The 21,837-nt window shown below is 41.1% G+C and overlaps 1 protein-coding gene and 1 pseudogene across 1 annotated transcript in view; one reads left to right on the top strand and one right to left on the bottom strand.

The window, feature by feature from the left end:
* Window positions 1-15,874, top strand: part of LOC104031036 (L-threonine ammonia-lyase) — a 30,808-nt gene extending 14,934 nt beyond the window's left edge. The window contains exons 6-12 of the mRNA XM_075718002.1: window positions 3,063-3,228; window positions 3,711-3,807; window positions 4,691-4,766; window positions 5,965-6,090; window positions 7,339-7,506; window positions 7,821-7,878; window positions 15,776-15,874. Coding sequence (XP_075574117.1) covers window positions 3,063-3,228; window positions 3,711-3,807; window positions 4,691-4,766; window positions 5,965-6,090; window positions 7,339-7,506; window positions 7,821-7,878; window positions 15,776-15,874 — 790 coding nt within the window. The remainder of the gene's footprint in view (window positions 1-3,062; window positions 3,229-3,710; window positions 3,808-4,690; window positions 4,767-5,964; window positions 6,091-7,338; window positions 7,507-7,820; window positions 7,879-15,775) is intronic.
* LOC142594503 (U1 spliceosomal RNA) lies at window positions 5,122-5,268 on the bottom strand (annotated as a pseudogene).
* Window positions 15,875-21,837: the final 5,963 nt, after the last annotated feature.

Below are 21,837 nucleotides of genomic sequence, written 5' to 3' on the forward strand. Positions count from 1 at the left end.
CTTTCCATAACTTTGTGATTTCCAAATTTCTGTCAGTGATTTTTCAACTGATGTGTTAACGCCCAGCTGGCTTGCATCAGCCGTCACATTTGCACATAAGAACTAAATTATTTTATTGTGATTTCGTGTTTAATCTTCCCCTCCACCCCAAATAATTATTTATGTTACATAAGGTAGATATTCTCCAGGTTCATGAAGCTCCAGGGACAATGCATGTGAAGGACTTCAGCATCTAGCATTGAGGAACTCTAAATGTACATGCTACCATTAATAATATCAAAGCACTCTGATTTATTTCAGGTTTCATGTTACAAGTAACAGGTATTTCAGGTTGCAAGAAACAGAGTTATTCAGTCTGTTACTATGTTTGATTAAAACCTCGCAGATGCAATTTTTCACACTTGGGGGGGAAAAAAAAAAAGAACCCCCGCTACAATGGTGAGCCTTTCCATAATGGGATGCCTGAAACATATTTTGTTAGGTGCAAGCTGGGAGAGCTTTCCCAGAGAGATGTATGCATGTACGGATAGCCAGTCTTCAATGTGTGTGTCTGACACACATTCATCACTTGCCAAAGCTGTCTGTAAAACATCAGCTGATCTCCTGTCCTTTAGAATGGAACTTCTGAAATGTAATTTTATTTCAGTTTAATTCTAGCTTCCATAAAGTCCCTAGCAATTTGGTCTCTGGATCTCCTTAACCGACAATTCATTCTTTCTTTCCTGAAGTAGTCATTACGTGACTGTCTTTGGTTTTACCTGCATGGGTAATGTCCTGTAGTTGGGTGTGTCAATGTCAGTTCTTCCCATTTCTTGAGTGCAATTACAATACTGAGTTATGAAAACGATTATGCAAAAGTTCAATTAGAGGAAGGAAACTTTTTATCCAACTACAACTTCCTGTGAAATTCCAGGAAGGAAATGTGATTTTTCAAGTTGGAATTCAGTCATTAAGTCTACCTAATTGCTGCCTGGGTAACATGGGATTTTTAATAACTACAGATGTTCAGGACCTCATTATAAATGCAATGTGAATATTGCCAGTAAGTAACACAGTACCTCTGGGATGATGTAAGAAAGATTGATTTGTGAAATCAGAGATGTAAGAGTGCTACAGATTGAATCACACACCTTCCTTCCTTGAGAGTCCAGTTTTTTCTTGTGCAACTCCATACCTAAATACTGATCCGACCTGATCCTCTTTCATTTGTGATCTGGTTAGTCTGTTACTCCAGGAAGGACAGCTGATAGCTTTCGGGCCCTTTATTTGGAGAACAAGGGAACAGAGCCTGCTAGCTGCCACGTCAAAATTTCATTGGGAAACTGAAGCCTGACAGCCCATCTTTGATTGCTGATGTATCACACATTTCAGAAGGCAAATGGCCAAATATCTAGCTCTGACTCAAAAATCCTTGTTTAAATCTACAGCCTTTAGATTTATCCGCCCTTGGCCTTGATTTTCCTTCAATGGCATATGATACTGAAAGGGATGTGTTTGCTTTCACAAAGCAAAAGTAATCAGTCACAGTGCAAATAAAATAACCCATTTTATTATAAAAAGCCGAAGGCTGATCAGTGAACTGGTGTTCTAGCTAGATGTTAGCAAGGAAAACATGATTATCTGAAACTTTCATTCAAACCGCTAATAAATCTCCATGCCCAGAGCAGTCCCCTTTGGACAGAATTTTCAGTTGTTAGGGAAGTTTTACTCGTAAATTGAGTATCCCAGGTCCTCGTTCATTTTTGCAGGTTGCCATGGTTTCCTGTGTAACCATGGCAGGAATAACTCCACAAACTCAGTTCTGAATCTTATTTGCGAATAAGGCTCCAGAAGAATTGTTCAGGAGACCAGTGATGTATTTTGTCACATATAAGAGGATGAGAGAGCTCCTTCAGTATCTTGATAAAGACAATAAATTCAAGGGTTCAGTTACCCATCCCACTATGATTTCTTGCCTTTGTCTTTAGCTGCGCTACAGGAGTGAAACTTCATTCAACCCATCCTTTCTTGTGGTGTTATATAGACTCTCACCCTGAGGAATTTGATGTGTTTTGCTATATATGTGAGGTAACTTCTCAAGAGGGCCTTGGTCTCCACCTTGCAGGCATTCTGTGCTCCTGTGCTGAGCCTCTTGGTGCATGTCTAACAGTAATAAAAACATAGCTTCCTAGTACCCAAATGTCCTGGGTCAAGTAAATCAAGTGAACTCGTTGGATCTATAATTCTGTTTGCTTATCCATTTGCCAGAAAAAGCAGAACATACAGGCATACAGAGGTCTCATTTCTTTTGTTCATATATCATTCTACATTTACATCATTGCTAACTTTTAAATAAAACGCAAAACAGCTTTTAGAAATAGGTCCAAGTCAATCGTGTGACTATAGAGTGGACTTTTCTTCTGTCTTTTGACTCTCTTTGTCCCTGTTCTGCTCATTATATTACCTTTGCCTGAAAGCGTTTTGCCAGTGACTATTTTGGCACAACTAAATGCTTCTCTTACCCTTCCAGAGTCTTCCAGAGTAATATGAAGGTACCAGATACTGGCCCTGGATTGTGGAAAGACTTAACTCTGTAGCAATCTGTTTAGTATTTGTGAGGTTGAATGCGGTGCTTAAATTTCATGAAAATTCTCATTTATCACAAACACTAAATTCCACCTATAAATAAAGAGAAGGAGATTTCCTTTGGAGACTTTGCTTTTAGTTTGGCAGCAACATTTAAAATCTGTGAAGCTGAAGGAAGTGATGGCAGTGGAAACATGACTTCCGTCTTACTAGCTCTGTAAACAACTGATACTGGTAACAACAGATGCAAGTGCTCTTCAGCATGAAGGCTCTTTGAGGGGTTTGTCAACAGCACAAGTTTTCTTGCAGTAGGTAACAGCACACGATGGTCTGTCTGATGGTAGTGTCCTCTTGTATCGCCTCCTCCCCTCGCTGTGCTGGTGACTTACTCTCACAGATATCTTTTTCTGCTGAACGATGTCTTTAAAGTAGTAGATTGAACTGTTACTGTGTTGACAAGTGTGAACCCTGCTGAGCTGTGCTCTTCCTCCCCACAGGGAGGATAGTGCTGTCTACCTGTCGGGCCTGGGAACCGTGGGGCTGGAGGTGTACGAGCAGGTGCCAAAGCTGGACGCAGTGATTTTCCCTGCAGGAGGCCACTGTGGCTTGCTGGCAGGGTCGGCTGCTGCACTCAAACACCTCAACCCGCATATTTCTGTAATTGTAAGTTTCCTTTCACCTCTAAAGTGTTGCATTTTGGCAGCTTTCGCCACAGCTATTTTCAAGAGGCGCTGGTATCTAGTGATACCACTGCACTGGTATCTAGTGATACACTAGCAGAGAGGCTGCATGTGCTGGGGACAGGGACTATCTGATCCCGTGGGCTTCACCTTGGAGAAGAGCCTCTGAGAGCCTGGAAAGCCTCCTGTCCCTTGGCTGCTTGGCTGGATTTCAGAAAAAAATGTGGGAAGACTCTTCCAAAGCAAATGAAATCCAGTTCTGTGTTTTGAAATAATTTCTTACAGGAAAAGTTTGGCCCTAAATAAGCCACAGGATAGGTTTAGTGATAGCACAGTTATTATGCAATTTGAAATTAATTGTTAATTTGAAGAGGAAACCTTATGTAGCTTTTTTGGTGTCCACTTTGGTGGCAACTTCTGTTATAACTGGATCAATAAAAAAGTGACAACATTTGTCTTCCCCAGGGTGTTGAATCTGAAAGTTTCCCTGTATTGCAACAATCCTTAAAGGCTGGCCACCCAATTGAAGACCAAGCTTGCAGTAATCATCACTTTTATGGAGGTAAGAAAATGGATTATTCTTTTGGAGGTAAAATAAAGGTTGTAATTGATTTCTCCAACCATATAATTTTCTCATTAATTCAGTTCAAACATATTTTAAAGGAAATCTCTGAAGAGTCAGAATTTAATTCAAGTTGTAAGGGCAAATTTTGCCACGTCTGCCCCACCACCACCCTGGACTACAATTTTATTTTCAGTGCATGTGAAATGTTCAAGTGAATACTTAGAAATATGAGAGTATTTATCTGACCATTGTGCTCGCAAGCAGCATCTTAACCAGTGAAGTCAACGGGAAAGCTCTTGTGTAAAAGACGAATTTGTGAAAAGGCAGCAAAATGCAGTGCTTAAATATTTAGGCTCACAAAACTGTTCTCAGAACAACACTGTTTATAAATGATACAGTTGTTTCCATACCATTTGCTCAAAAAAATTCAGCTGTTAAGCAATTTGAGAATATCCTGTTTACTTGATGTTCAAATTTCTGGAAGCTTTGGGTTAAGTGGAGTTTTATAAGCAAACAACTTCTTAAGTCTCTTGGTTAGCTCTGCCTGTCTCTGCACTCATTTGCTAACTGTCCTGTTGTTGCAAACCCAGTGCCATGCTTGGTTCTTGTCTCCTTCAAGCCTTGTTGAACACTGAAAAGCACTGGGCTGCAGGGTCACTCTTGCAGTGCAACTTAGAGGTCCAAAATGTCAAAATCTTCCTTTGTGATTTGGTCTTTCGTTACCAAACGCATTTTTGTCACATAAAAAAATCAAGCAACTTAAGATCATATAACAGCAGTGTGCTGCACTCATTAAGGGCACAAAACAGACAGGATTCTAAAAAATGTTGAACTTGTCTAAAGCAGCCAGCTTCATATTTTTGTCTTTTGAAATCTGCAGATGTGAGCGGACTTTGCTTTGGCAGCAATTCTTTGCAGCTGACTGGGAAACTTGTGGATAAAGTTGTTGCTGTGAGGTAGGTGAAGAAAAACAGTGAAATGAATAATACTGAGTGAACATAGAATCATAGAATCGTTTAGGTTGGAAAAGACCTTTAAGATTATCCCGTCCAACCATTAACGTAACATTACCAAGTCCACCACTAAACCAATTAAGGGGGGAGTAGTAATTTCATGTTTCCTGGCTTGGTGGCTGTGTTATTTATAATGAAAGTAAAAACTAGGAATCATTAAGATTGGAAAGGACCTCTAAGATCATCAGTCCAATTATCAACCCAACACCACCATGCCTACTAAACTATGCCCCAGAGTTCCACGTCTACCCATTTTTTGAACACTTCCAGGGATGGTGACTCCACCGCCTCTCTGGGCAATAAAAAAATATACCACAAATTATGCAGTCGAGTTTCCTGCATTTGGGGAAATCGCAGGGGTCAGCACACCCGAAGTACAAGGGATGAGCCTCGCCCTGGGAAAACCACCTGCCTGAGCATGGTGTCTCCCCTGCCAGGTAAGTATTTTCATATACAACATTGTTGTATATGAAAAATGTGCTGTATCACTAAGGGTACGGTGGTTCTTCATGTACAGTGGGGAGAGCAGGTTGGCAGGAGTTGCCATCATGCACACACTGTGAGAGCGTGGTGGCGATGGGGTGTCTTTACTTCCAAGAGGGGCACTGAAGACACTGAACCCAATCCCACATATCATAGAATCATAGAATATCTCAAGTTGAAAGGGACCCATAAGGATCATTGAGTCCAACTCCCTGCCCCTTGCAGACTACCTAAAACTAAATCACATGACTCAAAGCGTTGTCCAGACTGACCCCTTTGGCCAGAACTTCACCTGCTGCTAGTACCTGGTCATGTTCTCGGTGTAAAACTTGTCCTTGTTATGTTCTGCAACACTTGAAGGCAGCCTTTGATAAAAATCTTCTAAATCTTCAAAGAAGGGCCAAGCTGGCAGAATATACTTACCACTAGGATTTAGCTGGCACAGTGGTTCTAGTAAAAAATGCCATCCTGTCCTTCAGTTAATAACAAGACTGAGAATTACATTCACCCCCAGCAGCACAGCTTCCTGGAACACCACCTTGGGGTTGTATGGACCTGGGAGGATGGAAGGAATCCAGTTATACATAAATGTATTGTCCTCTGCTTTTGGCAGCTGTTTTGTTTCTGTTTTGTTTTGACACAACTCTTTTGCCTTCAGGGAAGAGGACATCCTCATTTCAATGCTGAGATTGCTGGAGTATGAACGAGCCACGGTTGATGCAGAAGGGGCCATTGGACTTGCAGCACTGGTTGCAGGGAAGCTGCCCGAGTTGAAGGGTAAAAGGTATGGCAGCTACAGCAGACAGGGAACTGTGGCAAAAGCATGGGGTTGAGTGCCTTGGTCCCAGGAAATGGAGAGAAGCTACTTGTTCTATGAGTGATGAGGCAGTTCCTGCCCCTGAACTGTCAACGGGCTTATCTATGGCATCTACTTCAGTCTGAAGAGACCACTCACAGGTCAGAAGACCATGTTGAATGAGACAAATGTCAGCCTGGAGACCTGACAGATCTTGTCATTTTCCTGTATTCTCAAACGGTTGGGGGAAAGACAGCTGCATACAGCTCCACAAGGCATGGTCACATCTGCCAGGAGAGCATCCTGCTCTTGTCAGCCTGTTGCCTTCTCTCATTCCACTTGTGGAACTCAGCCCTGTCTGTGGTGGGACAGGAGCTAGGCTGTCTTCTGCAATCGCTCAGTGGCACCTGCTTCCTGGCCCCGAGAACTCCTGCCCAGATAGTCAATGGGATTGCCCTTGTGCTTAGCATTAAACGTGTGGGTAAGTGCCTTCTTGCATCTGGGCTTGAGTACTCAGTACTTATGTGGATTGAGCCTTGGCTCAGAACATAGTCCAGAATGTGTTTAAGCATACAAGCACTCAAGACAAAACCAAATTTCCAATGCACAGCATTGTATGCTAAAATACTGCTGAGGCAGTTCTTCAGAAGAGGCTGACAGAGTGCATACAGAGCAACAACACATTTCAATTCAGTACAGCTAAAATAAAAGGGAAAATGCAAAGGTTTTGTTTTAAAGAGGTCAGGTTTGACTCTGCAGAGGGATATTATCACGGACTAACCATGTGGCTCTTCAGTTGCTCTTCAAACATTTCTGCACCCATTTTGCAGGGTTGAGATAGATTTAATTAATGTTTACAGAAAGCTTTGAACATACATGTTACCTAACCATTAAGAGGTTGAGACTTGGAACTTCCAGGGAAAAATGATGTCACATTTTTAAAATTTGAAACAGACCTAGAATTCTCCAGCTAGTTATCTCTAACAAAACTAAAATCTCCAGGAAGTGCAAAATGAAAACAAAGTTTCAGACCAACTAATGCAGCCGGCTTCTAGGCTCCCACTGCCTGCCCACAACTGATACTGGGAGCCAGGAGCCCCTCTGACACGTAATACATATTTATCGAAGGGCAGTCCTAGCAGATCTTAAGCTGATAATGAATACATGTCTGTCATTTATGGTTCCTTTGCACAGGCAAGTGCTAATCAAAACCCCTATTTTTCTCTCTGTTTCCAGAGTGGCAGTTGTTATATGCAGTGGAAACTTGGAATTACATTTGCTGCAACAGTGCATAGCTCGTGCCCTGGCCCTTGATAACAGAGTGTGCAGATTTTCCCTTGTGCTTTCTGACTGCCCAGGCGACATTTCAAAGCTGCTGGAGATTTTGGCTCGGGAAGAAACAAGGTAAATCAGTCTAATAGTAGGGAAATATAAGCACAGAATAGCACAAAGATTATTAAAGATTTGGAGATGTTTCCAAATGTTCTCTGAAGGCAAGTCTGTGAGCAACTAATTAATCAAAGGGTTTTTTCTTGGTATATTTTAGAAAAACTTTTATTTCCTTCATTTTTGTTCCAATGCAAAAGCACCTTTGCAGCATAGAATAAGTGTCTAACACAGAAGGCAGCAGAGATAGTTACTGTCCAAAGACCTACAGAAACTATTTTTCAATGACAAAGGATTGTCGTGATCTCTAATTTATCCCTTATTTGGTCTAGAGTTTTGGATATCAAACAAGAACGTGCGTTTGTGACATCTGAGCTCTTCACTGTCAAGGTAAGATGAGATGCAATTTCCGTTTCTCTAGCAGTACTGACCTCCCCTAGTTTATTCTGCTTTCCTATATCTCTATATGATTATGTTGGAGAAGTCCAATAGAGTGTGCGCAGTGATTTGGGGAGCAGTGTGACAAATAATTTCTTCTGTGTTATACAGCATCTTGCCTCACCAAATACTTAGCAGGCATATAAATAATACAGGACCTGTTTTACCTGCTGTTGCAACACCGTGGGTGAAATACTCCAGCTGTTACTGTTGCAAACCTTCTTTACGTGCGTGGTGGTGTGCCAGAGGTGGTGAGCAAGCTGCAGCGTCAGTCCACAACTTGAAGAGCCAGCTGTGTAGGCTGCCTGTAATTATCTGAGATTGATTTGCCTGAAAGCATTTTAACTAGGGCCACAGTTTTGTACTTTATCCACAAAAAGCACAGAGCAAAATCATTATTCCTTTCTTGAATATTTGATACAGTAACAGTGAGGAGGTGTTATCCGTTAATGGCATCTCTTAAAAGGATCATTTGTCTCATGGCATATCTCTTATTTCAACTGGTTTGGCAAAGGTGTGATTCCACTGATGTCATGCTACTGCCGACTGAGTCCAACCTGTCTTAGTTTGTGAAATCACAGGTGGAAGTCAAATTAGGGATCTTTGCTAAACAGGCTCATAACTGGAATTCTGTAATGCTGTTGAGTAAGCAAGTTCTTCATTTTCGGCATTTAAATCTGATTTCCCACCTGGATGCAAAACCCAGCTCAGTATTTTCACTTGTGGATATAAAGAATAGGTTAGATTAAAACTGACTATAGCAAAGGACTAAAATGAAGTTCACAAACATCTTTCAGAACATGATATTATCAGTTTTCTCAAGTGTCTAGGACTAAAACTACATTGTTCCGCAGCGTGCTGTCACGATAGGCCAGTTTACTGGTTTGGGTAACTTGAAGATAACGTGACACTGCATGGGGCAGACAAATCCCTCTGAATCAGTGACTAACTCAGCTCTGAAAAACCTTTTTACTGAAGGCTAGATTCGACAAACCCTGTAACTCTTCTAAAGTTTTCAATGTGATTTTTATGAAGTAAGGCTTGTAGGTTTTATAAATGCTACTAAGTAAAGTAAACAAAGTCCACTCTCTTCAGTTTTGGTTGAGAATGTTAGAACAATTTTCCATTGCTCTTAAACCTCTCCTAATGAGGCAATTTTATCAGAATCTGTGGTAAATACAGTCCCCGAATGAAAACCAGCCATGCGCTATTGTCTGCACTTTAAGCGCAATGTATTTTCACTGACTGTCCACTTCAAGAATCTGAGTGTTGTACTACAGGAGGGTTGAAAGGAGGAATTTGCGTCTCTGAATAATTTAATTGGATGTTGGATTTGCATGATGGCTTTTAATCAGTCTGGGGGAGGTTACTGGATAATTAGTTGTGAAGTACAAAGTAGTGATCCAGATTTATAGACCTCAATGACTTTGGGTGCAGCTCTATCTGGTGACATCTAGCGAATTGTGAAGCTTTTCTTTGAAAACTAAACCAAGGGTAATCAAAAAGGGTAAAATATCAAATTTATCTTTAAGCATCAAAGTTAATTTGCTCTAAGTAGATACAGAAAAATGTACATATTTTCATAGTCAAGCTAATACCCGTGGGGGAGGTTTTTCTTTTTCCTTTGTTCCTTGTAAGGGCCAAAGCCCTGTGTCAGCAAAACATTTTAACCATTTGCTACTAAAGCAGACCTTCAAAGAACTTTGTATCATCTTCATCGGCGTAAATCACAGCACGTTAACTTAAGCATGCATTTAAATCTGGATCAAGAACCAAAATTATCATGTGTTGAACCGGTGGTAATAAGAAGGAAGGCACTACAGCTATACCCACTCCATTCTAATACATACTTTCAGCTGTGGATATAGATGAAGTGTTTGACAGAACAGAGCAGTAAGTGTAGTGGCTTATTTGAAACACTAAATCACTCCTGTCAGGATTGTCGTCTCAGTATTTAATCATCCTTTTAGATGTATCCCTTCATTTCCAAAGGAGAGAAACTTGACTTCTAGCCACAGCTTATCAGGAAGATAGAGCTTTTTTTTTTTGTCCTTCTAGTGCAATGCCTTGCTGGATTAGTGTTTATTCATCTGGCGCATGCTTGGAACGCTCTGTGGGAAGATCCTTGCTGATAGTCTGATTTCATGGAGAGTAAGGACTTTCTAAAATGAAGCTTTGTGTTCAAACTACACTTTCAGAAAAAATCACTTTTTGGAACATTTTACTGGCAAAAATAACAGATTTTTTTAATTAAAAAAAAGATTATGGCTACATTAGATTCAGCTGATTCTTAATGAAGTGCCTTGTGCAGTGGGATCAGCTGGTCACATTCTTTGGAACGATACCGGAGTTTCTTTTGGATACTGCCTGCTACATCCAGTGTCGATTCTCTTGTGGCTCACACTGGATTTCTGTCTTGCAGAGGTCTACACCCTAATTCACTCCTCCTTGAATAGTTAGGAAATGGCTTCCGAAGTCCCAACATTAACATAGATAACTCATAGCAAATCATACAAATAACCGGTCTGGTAGGCTTCACATTTTACAGCTATTGAAGCAGGTTAGATGGCCAGGAATATCTAGACAGTAATAGAGATCAGAGCTAAGGAAAAAAATCATCTAGCATCACCAGCTAACTGGATATAGAGATCTAAAGGATTACCCAGTTCATGGGAGGAAGCTACAACTTGCTTCTGTGAACTTTCCCTATTCTTTATCAGTAATATTCCTCAGATTCAGTGTGGGACAACTTAACACTTAAATTGCTTCAACTGTAAACCTCTTTTTAGCCATTTAAATCCTTTTATTTTCATATTATTATTGACTCAGAGAAGTCAATGAGCAAAATCAATAAACGACTTAATAAGGTAAGAACTATCTTTGCTCTGAAGCCATGCAAAGCTCTGCTATAGATTGGCAGTTTGCCTGCTAAATGGGTGTCTCATATTTGGACTCAGGCAACTCGGCTGAAAAAAACCCATCAAGTTTCTAGAAAAGCCTTCTCCTCACCACTGAAAGTGCAACATAACCAGACTGGCAGGTACAGGAGGGTCCTGGAACAGAGCAGCGAGGGCCTGCAAGGTCTTGAGGTGCTCCAGCAGCTTTGCAGAGAAGCAGCTGCGGTGGCAGCTTTCCCTCTGACCTTGGTCCTGCTTGACGTTATGGGGCTGTGTGGTCTGTTCACTTCAAACCTCTCGGGAGCTTAACTCTGCTGTGGTTTTAAATAACTCAGAAGAGACCAGTTGTAAAAAGAACATCCATCATATTGCTTCTCCCTCTGACTGTACAGCAAAATAGTAATTGGTAAATCAAATGTTGCTTTTTCTTTATGATAACATTATACATTGTCCCAATGGTGCTGGGTTTCCTGACTCATTTTGTGTGGTGTAATACCTGTTTTTTCCATACAGTTCATTCACCTCAGGCCAGAACTCATTAAATTATTTTAGTCTGCTCTGGTCAATTTGAGTAAATTCCTTTGGGCCAACTTGTATTTTTTTTTAGAAGGCTGGAGGAGAATATTTTGGATTAGGGTCCCCAGTTGCCAACATATTCCGTGTTATTGTCCTGTGAAGAGAATACAGAAGAGCAAGCAGCTGTCCAGCTACGAGAAGGATGCTATCATTCCTAAAGCATTTCCTGCATGCCCCTGGGCAAGGCACTGTTTCCATGATTCAGTTCCCCATCTGCAAAATGGAGATACTTGGAGTGGGAAGTTAACAATACGTTTCTTCTGAGGCCCTCCAAAAGAATTCAGTCATTTTCTTTAATGGCATTCCACAGCAGGCTAAGGCAGTACAGAATAGCCTGCCCCAGCTGTAGAAATAAGAACCTGACTCCGGGGAGGCTGAGAGTAGATCTGTTGGATTATTATCTGATTTACGTAATGCGATGGTAATTTGTTCATGCTCATGCTCACCGACCTGAATGAAGAACATGCCAAACAAGGGCTCAGGTTGCAGAACCAAGTGACAGCTGTGGCAGCTGTTACGTTCTTCCTCAAGCATTGCACCGACCGTGGCGACTATCTGGCAGCTGATCCCCAAACCATAAATTGAAGTGCTGTTGCCAAATAATCTGTAATGTGCAGAAACCTACACTGGCTATTTACTGAATAATTCAGAAAATTGCCCGGTTGATTTTTTTTTTAATAGAAATGGAAAGCCTTGCTTTATTTATAGAACTGAAATGAGTGTATATAAAGTTTTCATTTCTAACTCCAGTGATTTTCGTGTAAACAAACCTATACTGTTGCTGAGTGTGGTGTATCATGAATATTAAGCTATGTGAATCCTCCAACACCAACAGCTTAGATGAAGATGGTGAATATGGTCTCTAGGATTAAAGAAGCGGGATACAAAGGCTCAATGGATGAGTCAGGGACATAAGGAATTGCACTAGCTGGTTACAATCTATCTTTACATGGAGCCTGGAAAAGCACAGAAGACAAAAGACTGAAATCTGTTGCTTGATCAATGCTACTCACTCTTCCTCTGCTCTCTAGCACTGGCTCGGCATGTCCACCCAGTATCTTTATTTGCACACACAACCTACAGTTATCAGGCATCAGGGAGCTGAGAGGCATGCCAAATTAATTTTTAGTGTCTAGGAAAATATGATCTAAAAGGCAAAATGTCCACATGTGAGACTTGCAGTTAAAGGAGAGCAGGCGTGCCCACCCTGTTGCCCAAATTATTCAGCACAGGACTTTGCAAATTCCCTCCTTTTGTGAAGTTATGAACTTTCCTCTCTTGGAAATGGAATTAATTCCTATGACTATTTTAATTGTTGTGTCTGGATTTTGGTGTTGCACAGAGTAAAAACCTGTGATCAATTTTTTTCTTTATCTTTTTTTCAACCTTTGTCCTGCTCCCTCAATTATTTCTAGTTATTAAATAAAACCCATAAGACATCAATATTCAGTGAAGACTGTTCTGTCTTCCATTACTTGTAGGCCCGCTATAAAAAAACCCAACAGGCTAACTAAACCCTTAGGCTGGAATCAATCTTTACGTTACCTGCCACAGAGAGTGGAACTCTAAATGCAGTGAAAGATCCCTCTGGCTGGTTATTTTAAAAGTCTTACAGGAGCAGATAATTTTACTATTATTATTATTATTTGTAATCCAGCAAGGATATAATAGGTAGGAGAAAAATGCATAAGGTGTACTCTTTGTTGTGGTTGGTTTTTGTGGGGTTTTTTGATACGCAGAAAAGAAAGATCTACTGTGCAAACACGGTCCTGCAGTCCATGAGAGCTCTGCTGGATCAAAAAGCCTATGTCTAGTACTGAGGGCTTGTGGGTTTGAAATGAATTTAAAGTAAGGTTTTCTCCAGTCGTTGTGGGTTATCTTGTCTGGAGTGTAAGAAACATCAGGCAATAGGTTTTGGCATTTGTTCTTAAATAAGACCAATCTGGAGCACTCACTCTTTGTTCATCAGTAGGTAGGCAACCTCCTGTAGCTAGTAGTACCTAGGTGACTATTCAACCTAGATAAATATAATCCTCATATACCTCCCCATGAATATGAGGATTGCCCTGTTGGACACTCCTATAAATCCTACTTCCCAGGTGAAGCAAATAAGAGAGAGGAGTTCTGTGAAGGTAAAACTGCAGTGTCAATTGGCTTAATCTGAGCAAGAAAGCAAATTCCTGCCTTCCTTGCCGTTTAGATCTGTAGCTGCTGTAAAGTGTAGTGTGATTCTCTGTTCGCTCCTGCTGTGAGCAGATGTTCTCTCTTCCTCTATTTGACAAATGTGAAAAATCAGGTAAATTTCTGGAGTTGTTTATTATTTCTGCTGCTGCTGTTGTTACTACTTTTGTAATACACTACAGCGTATTAATGGCCATATCACATGTTGGATGCTGTGCATGCACAGAACAAAAATACAGTATTTGTCCAAACTGTTTACAAGCTGTCTGGCTTCAATCTATCCAAGTCTGTCTGGCATCAATCATTAGCAGAAAGAAAAGGGCAAAGAGGAGGATAGTTAGCTCTATAATCAAAATTCTTCCCCATGCTTGCTCCGAGGGCAGAGCAACTGCTTGCTGCCAAATACTCAAAGCTGAATCTGGCAAGTCCAGGCTGGTTCCAAATGCAGCAACTGATTTGCTCAGGACAAAATGATTGCTGTGGAAGGGGGAAAAGGTGGTTTTTTTTAGTTACAGACTCAGTGAGAGATGAGTATACGCTCTTGAAGATACGACTGCAAAGCTTTAGGGATTTTATGTGAGCCATGGAATGGATAAATGGGTATTTGGTGCTTTGGTGCCTAGATATCCTTTAGATACTTTTCCCAATCTTTGTGTTGTCTCCCTCATTATTAATTGTCTTCTGTGACTGTTCTTCTCTTGAGACTAAATCCCACTTTTTCAGAGGAGAAAGCAATTAGCGTCTAATTTGCATTCCAAAGAACCAAACAAAAATAGAACTATGTTCAGGTTAAGCAGCGAAGAATTACGGAAACAGATCAGAAATGTGGCTGATTTCATGATGGATATTTAAGAAGCTGTAGCCAGTTTTCTAATTAAGTGAGCTCATGGCTGTTTAGAATAACCTGGAGTTAGTGTTTTATCTTCTCATTCAGCAGTTTTGCTAAAGGTTTATTGTTGTTTTAAGCCCATTCCTGGAAACACAAATTCACAAAGTTCTTATTTAGAAACATCCTCATAAGCATATTTGAGTAGAGACTATTTTATTTTTTGCCTTGTTGATTTCTGTAAAGGATGCAGCTCCGATAGGAACATTATACAGGGCATCTGTCTCTAGTAGTCCACCTTAAGGCTACCATGACCAATTTTTCCTTTATTCTCTGTAGATTTGCCTGTTACAATAAACTCTCTGTTGTTGCACCATGACTCATCTTGGATCCTTTCCTCGCTAGATTTCCATGTTTCTGTGAGGTCTTTTTTTCCACGTGGCACTTTCATCATCAGTGATAATTCCATCAGGGCCAGCGGTGATGGAAGTTTGTAGTCTAAAATTGTGAAGTATAATTTTCCTTCTGCACCCTTGCATTGGTGCCTCACCTTTGGTAGTGCCCAGATTTTCAAATGATGCAGTAGAGATGTGAGTATGTAAGAAAAGAGAGATTAAAGAAGAATTGAAAAAATGACATTGAAGTTATTGTTTTCAGTGGATGCATGACAGAATTGTCAATAATACTTGTGGAGGCAAATGAAGAACAAAAGGAAAACTATCAAGACTAGGTTTGCCTGGGTTTAGTTTGATTTAGCAGCAGAGCAACCATAACAGAAAACTAGAAGTGAATCAATGAGCAAACTAAGAAATCAGAGTAAAACAAGAAGGTGTGTATGAGTAGATGAAACCAGCCAGAATGCTGCGGAGACAATAAAGGACTGGGGGGCAACTCCGTGAGAGAGAAGAGGAGGAGAATATAAAAAGCTTGAAGGATGGAACAAACGCTGCCCAGAAACACGGGAGATGGGGTAAGGTAAGAGTCAGAGACGAGCGAGGTGACAGCAGCACCACGTACGTAGCCCTGGGAATGGAAAAGAGAAGCTGCTGACGGGTGACTTCAGGGAGGCCAACAGTAGACAAGTACTTGCCCAGGAGCCAGCAGAGGATCAGTCTATCTTCTTCAAACTTTGAAGGCAATAAAAAGCAGGGCTGTTGGAAGGTTTTAAGACTGTGCAGAAGGGCTGGAAGAGCCCCAGATATCTGCAATGTCAGTTTTCTTACCTGTGGAGACAGGGGATGCAAGGTCCAGAATTTTTACGTTGAACTGATTATTTTGCTTTTACGAGTGTATTTTAGGATTTTGTTGGAAATGCCATTGTCTGAGATTGCTGCCATGCCGTCAGGAATGTTCCTAATTCTTTTCCCAGGTCACCTGCACCGTGGAGACCAGAGACAAGATCCACACAGCCCAGCTGAGGAACGCGCTCCTGGAACGCTACCCAACAGCTGCCTGGACCGAGCGGTGATGGGCACAGCACAAGGGAAAGGGCCGAGGCCCTCTGACAAGTATTTTGCAGAGCCCTAATCTTGAGGCATTCAGAACAAATATTATCTTTCAAAGCTGAACAGTTAGCAACTAGTTTCAGGATATTTATTCCCTGCTCAAAATGTAGTGAATGTCCTTGGGAATAGAGTTAAACTCAAAACTTTAGCTTAGCTAAGGGAAGCTTCTAGTCTCTGCTGGTGTTGGAATTCAATAATTCATTATCAGCTGGATTTTGGCTAGTATGTAGGATCCAGTGGTATTCAATAAATGAACAGGGAGAAGGCATTTTTCTTTACACCTGAATATAGACTTTTTTGATTTTGATGGCCCTAGTTAAAGTAATGCAGCTCCTTCTGCTGGCCTTTGCCATATGACTAGTATAGTAATTTTCCATTTCCAAGCAAGAAGCAGTTTCCTATTTGCTGAATCTCTTTCAGAGATACATACGTGTGTGTGAGTGCTGTGGGTTTGAACACACTTCTGTTCTGATCTTTGCTATCATGTGAGGAAAAATTATGCTAATAAAATGCGATTTAAACAAAACCAAAAAAACCCTTGGAAGACAAAAGCCAATATTGTATTCATTTTTTTTTTCCAAGGGAAAATGATCCTATTTATAAAGGAAAGTTCCAAAAGATGTTGCAGCAATAAAAAAAAAAAAAAGTATTCTGAATATAGTTAGACCTCATATGCGTAACACAAATGTAATTCTACCCTCTGCTTATGGGGACGTGGTATAAAAAGTAGCATATAAAATGGCTTGTGTTTCTTTATAAAAAGGGATCTCTCCACCCATGTGAATTTTGTAATTAGCATTCCACTGATCATCTTAGTCTGCCTAAGACAGACTCTATCCATCTCACCTGACAGATTAAGTATGCTGTTAAGAGTGAAATATATTTAAAGACCACATGTTAATAGAGAAAAGGCAGCGCCAGGAGAAGAGGAAGCCGAAGTCTTAGGCACATGGCTAATGCAATTAACAAAGAACATATTGACCTAAATACCGTTTTCTTCACTACAGGCAGAGACCAACTAATAAGGTAACAGAGTGGGATGGCAAGAAACATAAGAGCAATTCAGGCTCTCTCCTGAGTGTGTGTATAATGGTCGACTTTCCACTTGGGCAAAATTCAATTTAAGGCCAGCTGCAACAGAGCCAATACATACCATTCCACTTGGTTGAATTTAAGGAGGATTGACCCAAATTTGGGGTATAGGTATTTTAATGAGAGGTCTTGATCCTGCCTCTAGCATATCAAGTTGGTAATTAAGTATACAAAATAAATTTGATGTATTTAGCAATGCCCTAGCAGAGCCCAGCTGAAAATCCAGCAAGATCAGAGTGAGCATCTCCACGAGCTGCGTGGGATCAAATCATTCCAGTTCCCACGTGGAGAGCTGGGTGAGCTGTTGCTCACGTTGTCCATGAAACCCAACTTTTACTATAGCTTTTGGGGGAGAAAGATGCTGCGAGCCCATAGGGACATTCCTTTTTTGTCATATTATGATTTATAATTTGAGCTTCCATCTTTAGTCCTCCCCTGCAGTTAGGAACGGGCTTGCTAGTACGTTTCCTTTCCTGGTTCTGCAACGGGAAACTTTCATCTCTAAAGCCCAAGCAAGAAGTCACATGTGGAAGAGGAGATGCCCTGGGGTAAGCGAAAGCTTTCTCTGCCCTCTCTTAACTCTAGTCCATCTGTAGGCTAGGAGGGGCATCATCCAGAGAGTTAGAGGGTCCCTATGGACTAAAAAGAATGAACTGCGTATCCAATCTTATGCAGATTTCCTCTGTATTGGATCTACTACTTAGAGATATCCAGCTATATCTATAACGTAACTTGTGCCTGCAAGGTGGGATGAAGAGGGCAGCATTCTGGCTGTCTCTGCAGTATTTTTTTCTGGGAAATAGTCTGTTTGTTCCTTCTTATTGTGGCTCATGAAGGAGCAGGAGTAGAGAAGAGACTCTCACAAATGGTGGACAAATAATAGAAATTCACTGATTCGGTCTATTTTTGGAAGGACCATGTTGGTTTGCACATGGAACTAAAAATTACTGATGCCCCCCGCAATGGTTAGTTACTTTCCCTTCTTGTCATGCAGAACGATGGGTATAGGGCTAGGTCTCCAGAACATGTCCTGTAAATCACAGGCTGTCAGACACAACTCCTTTCTTCACAAACAGAAGAGTTTAAGAAATCTGTATAGAAATATATGATGACAGACTACATATTGTGTACGTGCTACTTCCATTGAAACGAGCAATGAAGCACATCATCAACGAGCAGATTTGGGGATCTAAAACCGCTATAAATAAGGGTCTAATTATCCTCTCACCTCTTTCGGCAAAACTCTTAGGAAATTTTGAGGATGTCTCGGGTATCTACATGAGAAGAAAATGCGACTTTATAACCAGCGTTCTCAGTAGTGGCCAACAGCTCCTGTTGTCCGAGTCCTTGGTTTATCGTCCTGCATTATCCTGGACTTTATTTTTTTAGAAGCTCAGAGCATTAACAACTTTTCTGATCAGTGGGAACTGCATTTAGCAAGTCTTCACAAAATGGGGGCAAGAGAGGTAGCAGATAGAGCAACCAAAAATCAATGCACTCAAAATCACTGTATGATTTTGAAAATGCATTCTGGGGGAAAAAAAGAAAAAAAAAGGGGGGGAAGTGATGTCTAGAAGTTACTCAAAATGTCAAACATGATATATGCAGTTTGGTTTTAGTTTTGTTGTGTTAAGTATAAACATAAATCGTATATCACTCTTCAGTGGTAAACACTTTACATGTGAATATAATGATACCAGAGTTGATTTCCGTTCTATATTGGTTTTATGTGAGTCCATTGGCTTTAAAGCTAAGACGAAATACTTCTAAGGGAAAAAAAAAATCAAAATTAAACATTTAAATGAATGTATGCAATTGGAAAGAATACTGAAATATCTGTGCTGCTAGCCTTTTTGCATTATGAAATATAACAGGACTATAGCATTTCAAAGATCTAATAATGTGTTTTTAAATGTTTCATTTAAAGAATTATTTTTATATAAATTGTTCTTATGTACCTTGAAAAAAAAATAACTTTAATGATTATGTAAAAATTTCACAAATTGTTAAATTGGCAAAATGTAAATCCAAGCATTGTGTTTATTTGAAAAATAATTAAAATTATGCTATGCCGCCTCAGCAATGAAAGAATTGTCATTCTCTCATACGGTACTGATAGCAGCCTTGCATTAAAAATTCAGAGCTCATTTTTTTTCCTTTCTCTGTCATTGACATCGACACAAAATCCACATCATTCGTGCAGGGGGAGCTCTGGGCTGCCAGGGAGGTGAGCGCAGCTGGGCAGGACGGCTGCTCTTGCCCTGTGGACTGGGATGGGAGACTGCCAGACTGCTCAGCAGCATGGCTGGGTGAGCATCTCTCCTTGCTGGCTGGGAAGGAGATTCTGTGTCACGTACCGGGCCGGGTGCAAATGCCACCTTGCTTGTACCTGGCAGTGTTCCTGGGCAACGTGTAGGGTCTGGGTGCAGAGGTATCCTGGGCTGGGCTTGTGTGGGTGAATTAAGTCCCTGATATCTGGTGAATCAGATCTCAGAGATACTCATCACAAATATTGTGAACTTTGGTAAACCAGTCCTTCAATTTCAGGGTGCTGCAGACTCCACCAGCTAAAATGCATGTTTGTGTCTCCAGTGGAAGAGGATGCTCTGGCCCAGGTAATTCCGCTGGAGCTAAGCTGCTTAGCTTTGGGAGCAGTCCTATGAATACAAGGTTTGTCAGGGGCACAGCACAACTTCTTCCAAGGACTGATCTTTAATTGAAACAAAATTTCTTCCCACATTGATTCCTTAATTTCTTCAGCCAGGTTGTTAGCTCTGGATGAACATCTCAAGCTCTGCCAGTACATGTTCATGTAGCATCAGGAGAAGTTCGTCTCCCCATGCAGGTGGCGTGTCCTCACAAGTAGCACCTTGCCATTTAGCCTACTACTTTTGGAAGATTTAGAAATGTGTGCTCCTCCTTCCCATCCCAAAATGCAGTAAGTGTGTTTAACATGCTGTAGCAAACTTTTGTTAGGTCCAGACCTGGGCATGTGGTTTAGTGATTGGAAAAGGAAACTGCAAGACTCCAGGGTTGGGCTGTGATTCCTGCCAGTCATTTATTTGATGGCCTTGGTTCTCCTGTCACCTTCTTTGCTGTTTGTTTAACTGTAGGCAGTCTGCCATGTATAGGATATTGAAGTTTGCAGAGTTTCTTTCTATTACAAACCTTTGCTTTCATGTGCTCCCAACTTTTTGCCGCATCCTAGTGGAGGGGGAATTCTGCTGAATGTTGTGCCCTCCTGAGCTGATGAATTTCCCATTTTCAAAAGCGCTTTATTTATTTGTTTTAAATAAAACCACAGCAAAAATTGATGGATGTGGTTGGAAAACGTTCTAATAAAATATGTGTGTTTTGAAGTAATTCAATAACAATCCTACATAGCAACAGGGTCCCTAAGCTTACACAGCCAGTCTCTCTGAAGAAAGGAGGAGCTGGGCAAGTCCTTGAGGGGCAGAGCCAGATCAAGCACACCTGGGTGCCTCCATGGGAAGGATACAAGGGGCTTGCCCTGCCCCTGGGGGGGAAGGGTATGCTGGGGAATGGTTTCAGCTCTGCTCCTGGTGTTGCCTGAAAGCTCTTCTAGATGCAGGTACTCTTATTTGCTTTTTTTGCAACTGTGAACTTTTTAATCTTTCACGCTTCTGAAATTTGTGGAAAAGGGTGTTGTTTGCGTGCGGTTTTTCTTATCAAAAGATAAGAGTGTCTTTAGGAGGAGATTTCAACTCGTGTGGTTTCTAAACTTGGTAAATTGGTTTCCCTGTCTGTTCCCTCAAGGAGCACCTGAGAGGTTTTGCTTTGAGAGAACAGTCTCGAAGACTGCTGATAAATGATACAACGGAATTCCTTATACCTCTCTTTCCTTCTCTCCCCTCCTCCTCCTCCTCCTCCTCCTAGCCGTGCACGTGCTGTAGTTCTGCTTGGAGTTGCAGGGGCCTTGTAAGCTCTGGTACAGCATGCGGATTGTGCTATATTTCTGCATCTCCTCTGAAGAGCAAGAGTAAGGAAATGTTGAGGGGGGTTTTGTTTCTTTTGCTTTCAACAAGCCATGACAGTTTCTTGAGCTGTTTATGCAGGCCTTGCATACAGGCACCAGTCTGAATAATCATGTTGCTGACAAGATAAACTGAATGTATGGGCTGTTGGCCATATGCTAAAATTTTTCATTAAGTCCTCAAATGAATGGAGGAATTTAAAAAATCTTGAGAAAAATATCTTTATTTTGTACACAGAGATCACCTCGTGGGAGGCAGGGGAATACAAATGCACAAGCTTGTAATTAACAAGCAAAAAAGCAAAGAATTTTTTAAACTGTGTAGCCTTGTAAATACTGAAGAGAGACTGATGGCCTCATTAAGGAGGGCTCATATACAACAGTACTGTAGTTAAAAAATGTGAATTGATGTTCCCTTCTCTTTATTCAAACATGAGGTATAAATATAGGAGGAACATATAATTCAGATTTTCTCATTCATAGAAACGTTACTGCATCAGTTATTTTTTCTTTGCAAAGCTCATTTGCCTGGAAACCTTAAAATCAGTGAGCTAACGGTTGCTTTCCATACCATGTTCCTCTGAAATCTACTGTATTTCTGTGGAAGGTCTGCAATTTCTGCCCCCCACGCCCCAGAGATCGTGCCAGAATGCCCACGAGCAGCAGACCGTAGCACTTGAAAGACCTTGCCTGTAGCGGTCAAACGTACTGCAGACTGGAGGACGGTGGTGGAGGTGGCCATTCCGCCAGCTTTAACCGGGCTCTCTTGCCATTCGGGAGACCCGCTGCCCAGCCCAGGGCAAACTACATGTCCTTAATGGGTATTTCCAAAGGCTGGCC

The sequence above is a fragment of the Pelecanus crispus genome, chromosome 10 (assembly GCF_030463565.1).
Source record: "Pelecanus crispus isolate bPelCri1 chromosome 10, bPelCri1.pri, whole genome shotgun sequence".
In the NCBI taxonomy this organism is placed as follows: Eukaryota; Metazoa; Chordata; class Aves; order Pelecaniformes; family Pelecanidae; genus Pelecanus; species Pelecanus crispus.